Source organism: Eufriesea mexicana, unplaced genomic scaffold, assembly GCF_001483705.2.
Source record: "Eufriesea mexicana isolate 0111107269 unplaced genomic scaffold, ASM148370v2 scaffold4744748577, whole genome shotgun sequence".
Lineage (NCBI taxonomy): Eukaryota > Metazoa > Arthropoda > Insecta > Hymenoptera > Apidae > Eufriesea > Eufriesea mexicana.
In genome coordinates, this window is record NW_016907989.1 from 30,498 (window position 1) to 42,042 (window position 11,545).

Genomic DNA, 11,545 nt, shown 5'->3' on the forward strand with positions numbered 1-11,545 from the left:
GCATGAACGAAAAAAGAAACGCGACTGCTCGAAGAAGGCTGTTTGAGTTTCAGCCAATAGCTGAGAAAGGGAAGGAACGAAAAGAAGCTAGACGAAAGTAAAAGAAACGCGGTGGAATTAATTGGCCGGATAGGTGGAGTGTGCGGCCTTTACATAAATTCCAAAGAAAGCGCGCGGCGGGTAAGTGCGTTCCCTCGAGCAGATCCAATTACGTGGATCGATTTAATCGTCTGACCGCGTATTTGGTGCGAAAGTTTTCGTTTAATCAACCGGTACGCGCATCGCAAGATGAACGTGGGCAAGTGACCGATAAATTCGCGTGTGTCCGTCGCTAATGCCAAATTTATATCGACGGTCGATAACACTCGGAAAGGATTACCAAGATCACCGATGTATCAAGGTTGATTAAAAATTCCGATTACATGGGGGCGCGGTGTGTCATGCTACACTTACGCTCTACTGCTCATATAATTTTATTGTATGAAATGATCGTCAGACTCGATGATCCGGCTACTTGTAACGAACGTCTCTCATTCGTACGTGAATATTCGCGAAACGGGAACAGTGAAAAATTACGAAGATTAATTGAAATATCGATAACGAATAATGGAGATATCAGACGAGCATTCTAGAAACGAGGAATCACGAATCGACTCTTCACACGGGATCGGTAAATTCGTGTTGTCTGCAAGATTTTGTGCGAATCGAACCGAGAAGAAGACCTAGAACGAATATAATAGTTGCAACGTTTGATAATCAGTCGAAAGTCGAGCGTTTTATCTCCCCTTTTCAAGCGTATTATACTTGTAATATCGTTCACATCGATAAACATAACCTATTTCCGCGTGCTATGACACGTCGATTGGAACTCGTCGATATTATTGTAACACTTAATGTAAGTGCAGTCGGATATGAAGGGGTATTATATGTATATGTGCGTATGATACTACGATCGCAAAGAGGAATAGATCATTGGTCGAAAAGCAAATTACCCACGTTAGGAGGGCGCATGCCTGAGCAACCGACATGTTTAATCGATAAACGTGTCGTTGAATTTACATAGTTCTAACGTTGAAAATCTCCATCCCGGCATGTTGGTGCGAATTATTTTTCAAAGACCAGATACAAATATTTTTACGCGTTAGATCGCACGTTATGACACACGATTACGGATACACACAGACACACACGAATACATGTAAACACGTAATACGCGAACACGAATGGTTTTACGACCCCGTAGACGCAATAATTCGACAGCAAAGAGGTCTCAACGACCCAGTCGAACTGCCATGTAACGGGTGCACGTTACGTATCGTTCTATTCTCATCTAGTCCGTTGTTTTACCTTCCTTCGGATTTCTTTCGGAGAGTATACGTTGTTTTTAGCAGGCCTAAAAACGTTACGCCGCTTTTTACGATCGTCACGAGCACTCGTGTTAATTTTCTTCTGCCTTATTTCGCTCCTCTTGTCTTGCTCTTCGGGACTTTTTGGTTTTTGGGTCCTCGATCTATTCAGCATGATCAATGTCTAGAAGCTTATGGGAAAACGTAAAAGAAATTAAGTCATATATTATTATTTATTTAAATTGCCGAAATTGTTAAAATTTCTGTTATTCAAAATATTTATTATCGTTATTTTCTTTCCAAAAGAGAAAAACAAAAATTATGCATACATTGTAATTGACGTTATTGTCTATGATAATTAAAATTTTGTATTCAATTAGTTGTAATTTAAGAAAGTATCGAATATTTGAAAAATTTTCTTTCTTTTATAATATTAATTTTTCATTTGTTCTTCTTAAGTAATTAAATTAGAAATTTCTTATTATTTCTAATTATAATTTGTTTGCAAAGCATTGTAATATTTTCGTCATATACCGTATATTTTTTCGTCCTCAACGACACGACAATAATTTAAAAAATTATTCGAAATATTAATTTGACTATTGGAATTCTCGAATATTTTTATCCAAAGACAATTTGTACATTTTATTTTATTTTTACTGTATGTAAACACGTAACCAATTATGTTTCTTGTTTCACGGGGTTATCCAAGAGTGAAATAAAAAATAATCTCTTGTAGAACTATCGAACGGTTTCATTATGCATGTATTCCTGTTCTTGGAATTATTGCATAATTTATGACATGCTGAGTCGACCGTGATAACATTAAATGTGCAGCTAGAGGTGTTATCGTTTTATCAGTCTCATTAACGACCTAACTGTTGACTTTGGTTGTCATTTGTTTCTCCTGTAAATATTTTCGATATGCGTCACCGATTCCTGTCATGCATTGTCACGTACCACCGTGTCTCTAACGAACATTACGCCAACGACGATTGTATTTTCCAAAAACAACCTAACCTAACAACTTGTACATGCATGATTAAGACACATTTGAAAACACGTTAAATAAATTTGCACATTTCGTTCCAATGACTTTGATACAGAGATATTTTTGCGCGGAAATCTGTCGGGAAATTGTTATAATCGTAAGCCAACTTGAAAAAATACGCCGAAATAAAATTAAAACGCGGCTGAGAAAAATTGGAAGTCCGCGAAGACCTCGACCCTGTACAGTATTCTCGTACTAAAAAGCATATTGTGAAGAAAACTCGAATATTATGCAGTATAGTATACATATATACAGCTATTATATTATTAGTAATACTTTATGTTGGAGGGACGAATCTTTAAAAATCTCTCATTATTATATTATATTAATAGACATTTTACAACTCCATCCTATTATATTTTCGATCACGATATCGATACTAAATCACTCGTTCTATTAACGGTAGATAATAAAGAACCTCTGCACTTACCACCGTGCACGTGAAAAATATTTTTCAACTTCTAGCAACCTTCACTTCGTATATGTGTATTATTTTCGCTTGTCCGTTAATCTAATAATTGACGGAAAAGTATTGCAAGCTTGAATCACGCTTTTCGACTTTCTCGCATGTAATTCAACGTTTCCAAGTATCGTTCGTGGCTTTATCGATTCCGGTTCTCTTGCATTTTCACGTTACCTCATAGGTTATCATTGATCGCTTGTAGAAGGCTGACGAAAATATTGCTATCGTTGAAAATGTCTATGAAAATCGACGCATGGTCGATTATAATCGAATCGAACATCCAATGGGAACGCTAGAACCTATTCCTAACCACGAATAACCAATAACATTTGACGATACTGAAAGCCGATTCACACTGCGACACGTCGATCTCGGCAACACACGCTAAAAGTCTATATAGAGAAAGATCTAATATATTGATTCTATTTATAATATTATATTCCTGTTATAATAATATTTGTATGCTAATTAAGAGGCTCCTGTATGAATATTATTATAATCCACATTGACATTCTATACATATACATATATTAATACTATTAATATATTGTATTTATATTATATATTATATGTGTATAATAATATTAATATTGTCAAATATATAAATATTTATGATGTCCATCAACGACACGATACGACAGCTGCACTTTACCATCGCCGCCTAGTGGGGATCGGCTTTATATTTTCGCAAAGGAATTATTGTTTGTTTGCATAGAAATTTGTTTCTCAAATGATACTTCGACAAAAGGAAAGAAATATCGCGGGTACTTTTTTAAATCGAGAATGTATGGTGCAAAATTGAAATCGGGCATTCTACAACGTTGTGTACTGGAACACAAAAATTATATATTTCCAAGATGATTTCTTGGAAGTAAATACATGGACAAATGACAGATAATTTTATTTGCTCTAAGCAAAATTGTTGTGTAAGAGGATTCGTACTATCAAAGGACGATTAAAAATATTTAAATATTTTGAAGCTTCTGTAGTTGCAATGGTGTCTCTACGCTGCGTATGGTTAGCGATTACGAGGTCGAGATTAACTGAGAAGGTTGTTGTAATAAATTATAGGCATTTTCTTCGGTATGTGACGTTACCACACAAATATAGATTAGTAACGCACAAGATGTTGCGGTAAATTGTATTCTAAGGATGTAACAAACAATTGTAACGTTTAAACGAGCAGTATCATATATGTAATCTGTTTGTTTAAAATAAATACCCATTAAGTGTACAAACAACAATTCCGACCTATACTGTGAACAATTAATAGAAATACACCTCTAATTAAATTAACAATTTTGGACTAGTAATCTTTCTCTGTTCTCAGATAATTGTTCATACTAATAATTTATATATGCAACATATTTACGATTAAATATAGAATAAAACTTTTTCTTTAATAAAAAGAATTAAAATGAAATAAAGTTACTTATCGTGCTTAAAATTCTCTCTGGTTTATTTCCATAGTATATGACAGATGTCACTCCAGTCGCCATGAAATCGATGTTTACTTCATGCGCGTGTTTTGACAAGGTGTTCTACGTTATCAATATTATATAGCTGGAATTTGAAGTTTTACATTATACCGCGTAAAATATTCTATATTTGAGATCCATAAAGTTTAATAATCATGGGGAAAAGATATTATTGTGCTTATTGTGACAGATCCTTTAAGGATGATCCAGAAGCCAGAAAAAAACATCTTTCCAGTTTGCAACATACGAAAAATCGTGCGGATCATTACAATATGTATAAAGGTGATTATTTAATGATTATTTATTGATTTTTACATGTATTTTATATAGTTATAAAATATTATACAAAATGTGTCAAACATAACCTCAAAATCATTACACACTAGTTATAATATTGGTACTACAAATGTGATTTTACTTTTTTATGCTTTATAGATCCAGAAGTTATATTGAAGGAAGAAAGTACAAAGATACCATGTAAATGGTATTTAAGTGTCGGTGATTGTGCATTTGGTCTTGGTTGCAGATATTCTCATTATACCCCTCCTATGATATGGGAACTTCAACGACTTGGTAATAATTGTGATAATTCAAAACAAATGTAAAGAGAATATTACATTGTATATTTATATTATTTTTATTCGCAGTTGCTATAAGAAATCAATCAAAGCTGAATGTAACGCCTGAAAATGGTTGGCCAAATCCTGACGACATAATCAAAGAATATTTTGAGAATAACACAAGCACAAGCAGTACAGACGATTTTGTTTATCCAACTTGGAATAGACCATTGGAACTACACGATTATTCTATGTTACCACCATCATTGTGGCCTATTACACCAGAAAGCTTAGCAAATACTACAACTTTTAAAGAGTGGGGTTAAAAACATAAGCAATGTACAGTTTCTTAATAAATGACATTAAGATGCATATTCAAAAATTAATCATAATCCAAAGCAAAGGTACACGATACATACAAATAATTCAAAAAATATAATAAATTAATCTAAATACAAGAAAAAGATTAGTTTCACTTAAAATTAAGAAATGTTCAATTTTCTTAAAACAATAGCAATGAAATACATTAAGGTATTTAATAATTCAAATAAAAATTAAAAAGTTCAATAAATAGATCTGTGAATAAACTGATACACCATCTGACGAGGCAGGCATGAATCAGACTCGGTGTCGCTCGGTTCTTGTCGGTAACCTTCGTGACTACCATCTGTCCTCCATCATCCCCTCCACCAATCACCAACCAGAAAGGCGAGCACACAATGAACCCCGGCACACCGTCACACAGTAGCGAAGCACCCGTTGCCACGATAGTTTGGCGTTTGAGCGCCGTGTTCGGCGCGCCGCCGTGTCGTTTTGATTTGAAAACGAATTCAGTGTACGTTCGCAGTCGAGGTCCGTGTTGCGATTATGAAATTGACTCAATCGCGTGACTCGTGTGAATTTACGCTAGTGTGCCAATCAAAAAGTGTTTGAAACTTCTCAGTGCGTTGGCACGGCGGGACGCCGGCCCTCGATCAGCCGACTGGATTTTCGATTGCCGCTTCGGATCATCTCGATCGCACCGGTGAGTCTTCACGAATATATTTCTTTCTCAACATGCATGTCGTATTGTTACCGGAATCATAACCTTGTTATTTCATAAATAATACGAAATAGTTCTGCTTAAACTGGGCACGTGATTTGGTTGAGAGGGAAAACGTACATAGCTATAAGAGGTCGTGATTTCTTGTGACCATAAATAGAGATAGAGATAGTACGAGGAAAGTGTTCAGGTGTACGGAAAATATTACGCAGCGAGAATTCTCAAACACATTTGCTGAACCAGGAAAAGGTGCTCGTAAAATCGTAAACAAAGAGGGCAGATCGTACGGTTTTCAACATAAACGCGTGACTTTACTTTGACAAGAACGAAGTGTCATTCGAGTATAAATCATTCTGTGAACATTGTTTCGTATATATCTTCGCTTGTTTACATAGATTGTGTTCGATTTGTTTGCGCAACCAGATCAATATTATTGTCACTAGCGCTATAGTATTACCATGTTGAGATAAGATTTTTTTTTTCAATTTCTTTTGTATCGTAAGGTCTTTATTCGTTCTTTTTTCATATTGTAAGGCTGTCTGAGCTTTAAATCGTATAACGGTGTGCATAAAGGAATCGTTTCGCTTCGTATAAAAGGGGGCTCTGAATTAATCCTCCGACATGAATCGTGTGAATCTTTGCATGCGTTATTTACGTTTTATTATTTATCAACAAAGGAAGTTATTTAATTGCTAAATTATATTTACAAACCGTTATATAATTATGAATTATTTTAACAAATTCCATCGCGATTTAAAGCTATAATATTATTAGTTAAATGTGCTCGTTATAATAATCGGTAAAACCAATATTTCACCATCATCATGGTATCATATTTTCTCCTTTAAACGCTTTGAGACTCGATACTCGTGCTATGTTATAGCAAGGGAAATCGGTTCATACTTACGTATGATGATACCCTTTGATAATGTATGCATTATCGTCCATACGATAACATACTGATTGTGAGTATCCCATTGATTTTAACCAAACATTCTTCCCTTTAATATAGCCATAAAATGACCTACAATTTCTACAACCTATTATTACACACTTTTCGAGCATTACATGCAAATTTCGCTTCTTTGTAAACACACCGGATTATCAGTACTTACCAATTTAAATATTAAAAAACATCTTTGAAACAGTTATCGGGCCACCGAAATTCTGAAAAAATTCTCAAAATATACAATCATTATTATCAAAAATAAAAATACGAGATAAATAATTTTTATTTTAAAAACAAATACATTCACGTTTAACACACGCACGCACACAAAGCCAGGCACGAACTTGAACGATACCGTGAAAGTGACTCGAGCAGTGAATACAAATTCGCAGATATTACATCACTGATATCTTTTCCGCCATAATGTCTACGGAATCTCGTTGTTGCAAAAAGGTTAAATGTAGTGTGACGACCGGATGGCAACGACCTGCCCGCCATAGACGAGAGAGTGGAGCTACGTGTAGTCGCGTCACGATTCTTGCCGGAGGTCGTGACCTTGTCGATATGGGGAATAATGCGCGTTCGCCTGCACCCGGGCAGCAGGATCGTCCCCGTGAGTCAGTTTTCCGATCGATTTCGCGCATGCACACACGTACACTGATCACCGCCATTGTCGCGTTCCGCGCGCAGCACAATGGACTTGTCTATTTTCGAGCAGCTGCGCTGCCCTCTTCCGAACAATGCGGCCCAGAGAGCGCAGCGTGCATGCGCGAAACCGGTCGCTTTTCGATCCTACTTTTCGTAGAATCACGGCGAGCGCTGGACATCCCAGTCAGCCATTGCAATCGATATTTCTCGCGTCATAGGACACTCGGCGAAACGTATATTTCGCGAAATTCGATTTTGTGTTGCGTACGTGTTAATGCGTTTGGAGGTTATGTTGCACGTACTAAGATTTATAGAATATTCAAATCAATGCATCGATTATATATAATATATTCATCGGGGATCTACGTGTTTAAGAAGGACTTTCAGGATAGTGTAGATTTCATGCACTATTTTGAGGAATATTTAACGTTAATAAAATATTACGTGGTAGGCCAGTCGGTTGACGATTTAATATAGAAATTATATATTATAAAGAGTTCGTGGAAATTTTGAAGTATAGTATGTTAAATTTTGTATTAGAGTTTTAATATATTTAATTAATTTTTTTTCTTTCGTTATATTAAATATATTAAATGTTATATGTATGAATGTTTATTTTTGTTGTTTTTATTTTGAATAAGATAAACGTTCTGGAAACTTTTCAAGTGAATAATTGCCAAGTGTACGCAAAATGTGAATATGATTTCTCTAATTATATTACATTATTGTCTGGTACTTTCTAAAGAATCGTAAAAAAGAATGAATAATCTCGGTATGTAATTCAAGATCTAGTTTTGTTCTAATTTTTATCGCGAATTATCGAAGCTGTGGTAGGTTGTAGTTTTATTTTATCTTTCGAGTATAATAGTAGAAAGATACGAGGAAATAATTACAGGTTGTAAAAAAGCATGTTTAATATTAACGAGGCATTACGTTTCGAGTCATTAAATTTTATTACGTTATGTTAATTGAAAGTTATGGTAGGGTTATTTTGTTTCAAATGCTTATTACATTGTCGTGTTATGTATATACATCAAATATTAAAGCATTATTCGTATTAATATGAATTAAATAATTAACACCATATGAAATAAAATTTTTAAATTAAGAAAATCCAAATTTCGAGGATGTCTATCAATGGTTTTAATTATTTCAAAAATCAAATATCAAACACTATTCCAAATAAAAGTTAATACCTGGGTATAGTTAACTACTCATTCTCATTAATTTGTTAAGTTATGTAAACAATTAAATGTTAATATCTTAGTTTATACAATCTTTTATTCTTCACTAATTTTCACGCAATTAGTAAAATACTTTGTACCAGAAAATCCTTCAAAAAGTTATCTTAGTTTCTTTAATCATCCACTTTGCATTAATTTCCTACATTGTGTAAGTAATTATAAACAATTATAAGTAACTTAAAACAGTTTACAATATCTCATAGCAAAAAATCCTTCAAAAAATTAATCCATTAGTTTATCCAACCATTTATTTTCCCTAATTGTCTGCCAATTAAATAAACAATAATTGGGGGGGGGGAGGGGCAAAATTGCAGTTTTTCATACCAGACAAAATTTTTTAAAGTGAATATCTTCAACGATTATTTATAATATTGCTTACCAAAAAATTCCTCGTTTTTAAATTATCAACACCCAAAGAACTCCGCAATACACTAACCACAGTCTCATCAAGAAAAGCCAAACCAAACAACGCTAATTCTATCTAGTGGACTAAAAATCGGCCTGGAAAGAGATGCTAAATCAAAGCTAATTTCTTGCATGACGTCTGCGGTAGAACTAATTCCCCTTCGACACGCGGTAGTATATCTAATCGACGACTAATCTTCGCAAGGACAATGCGCCGTGGCGATCTTGGTTCCACGATCGATAACGTGCGATCGGCCGAGCGGCCATTTTCATTCCGCGCCAACGTCAGGGCGTAGTCGATGTTCGCAGATTTAATTCGTCGCGAGGCATTTCGTTCGACCGTTCCACGAGCATGAGCTGCTAAAAACCAACCACCCAACAATTTAACGTCATTTATTTCTATTGCCTTTATGTGGGCCTATTACGTCACGCGATTCCTCGCCGCCCTTTATCGCGTGACAAGTCAGCGCTGGTCGCGTGTAACACGATCGTCTCGCGATTCTTTTACGAGTGCCAATCGTGCGGCAATTTTCGAAATTGCCAAACATCGAGATCGATCGATGTCACGGGATGGTCGATCGTGTCGCCACCGATCCGCCATTGTCTTATGTCATTCGATATAAAATCGATGCGCAGCTCTAAAAGCGGTCGATAAACAGCGGAGTTCATAGAAATATTTTCTCTTTCTATGTACACATGTACAAATAGTGTTTTCATCGATATTCGTGGCCATTACGATTCTTTTTATGGCTTGAAATATTTTTTGTTTAAATATTTATTGTTTTGTTTATATATATACTTTTTTTCAGCGAGTTATTTTTATTTCTTATATTTTATTTCTTATTTAATTTGCTGTATGTGTTTGTTTAACAAAGTAACTTTTGATAGCTTCGAAATAAATATTTTATTCCAAATTTTTTAAAATTTAGAAGCATGGCTAACTAGGAACTCTAATAAATGCTCTGAATTTTAATTAGACAATTTGAATCGATGGACATGATATGATTTTCTGTGTGTTAGAATTAAATCCGAGGATGTGTGTTGAAGTATTTTAAATTGTACAGATTGAAGACCCACGTCGATGGGATTTAAATTGTTTCTGTCCTGTAGTTACCACTGTTATGCAACGCATTACTGCACAAATCATGTAATGTATCCGCATAAGTATAGTATGTAATACAATTTCCATTGTTTTTGTTTCTTCTTTTTTTTAAATCGTCTATAACGTCACGTGATTTGAATATTTCGTATTCGTGTATCTACAATATATATCTTGTAATATTTCGTGTTATTTATCAATCATCGTGTTCCTTATAATCGTAGTCGTTTATTTTTATGTCATTACAATGTTATTAATTATTAGCAATTATTAATTCCTACATCTCATATAAAATTGAAAAATTCTGAAAAAGTAATAATTCTTTTCTTTCTAATTATAAATAAAATTTTGATTGTAGAGGATTGTATAGATATTGTATAGAGAACTCTATAGAATTTTTCTTTATATTTTTCTTTATATTTTCTTTATATTTTCTTTATATTTTTTTTTTATATTTTTCTTCTATAGAATTTTCTTTTATTTCAATGTAAAAACTATTGTATAAAATAATCACAGCATGTAATGGTGATCAAAATTGAATAACTTTTTCAAATTCTCTGCCACACGATTCCCAACGAAACATTTTTTTAAAGAAGCGAACATTGCCAATTGTATATTGCAGGCACGCGCAGGCGTATGTTCCTACATGACTAAACAGATTCTTTTAAAATTAACTAACAATAAGAAACACCTCGGCCTGCAGAATAGCATACGTAAAATTCTGCGAAACCTGTGAAAAAATTTCTGGCTATACTATAGATTATTTTGTTTAAGTTTATGGCTATTGTATAGAAATTGTTTTTCCACGCTGTAGGTAGCATGTCAACATTTCTTTGCAGCTTCTTTATGTACTACCAAGAAACTGACTTTCAAACAGGTTCGAATACAGTGGAGAATATTCGGTATAACTCGCTTCCTAAATTTCTCATATTCTTATATAAGAAACTGTACTTTTTCTAGTTAACGAAAAGACAATATATCAAGCAACGCTTTCACGTTGCTTTAACCTTTCAGTTTTCATAAATGTCCACAGGTGTCACGTTTTATTTGGCCTGTTACGTAAACGAATCAAAGGTTTATGATAGCGTGTAATTTACAGTGGCGAATAAACGTGGTTCGTAAAACTGCCGTTAGAGGCTCTAGTTTGATCCGTCCTTAATTTGTTTCTAAGTTCAATTTTTCTTATCTCTCTGAGCTATTCAAAAAATCTGAAAAAATTCCAGGATATTTGTCAATACCTCTATTCGAATGTATAATTGT

The 11,545-nt window shown here is 34.2% G+C and overlaps 1 protein-coding gene across 1 annotated transcript; it reads left to right on the forward strand.

Moving 5' to 3' along the window:
- Positions 1-4,488: 4,488 nt before the first annotated feature.
- On the forward strand, positions 4,489-5,296 carry LOC108552084 (zinc finger matrin-type protein 5). Its single transcript, XM_017906486.1, has 3 exons — positions 4,489-4,620; positions 4,774-4,911; positions 4,986-5,296. The coding sequence occupies exons 1-3, from the start codon at positions 4,494-4,496 to the stop codon at positions 5,222-5,224; spliced, it is 504 nt and encodes a 167-aa protein (XP_017761975.1). The 5' UTR covers positions 4,489-4,493; the 3' UTR covers positions 5,225-5,296.
- Positions 5,297-11,545: the final 6,249 nt, after the last annotated feature.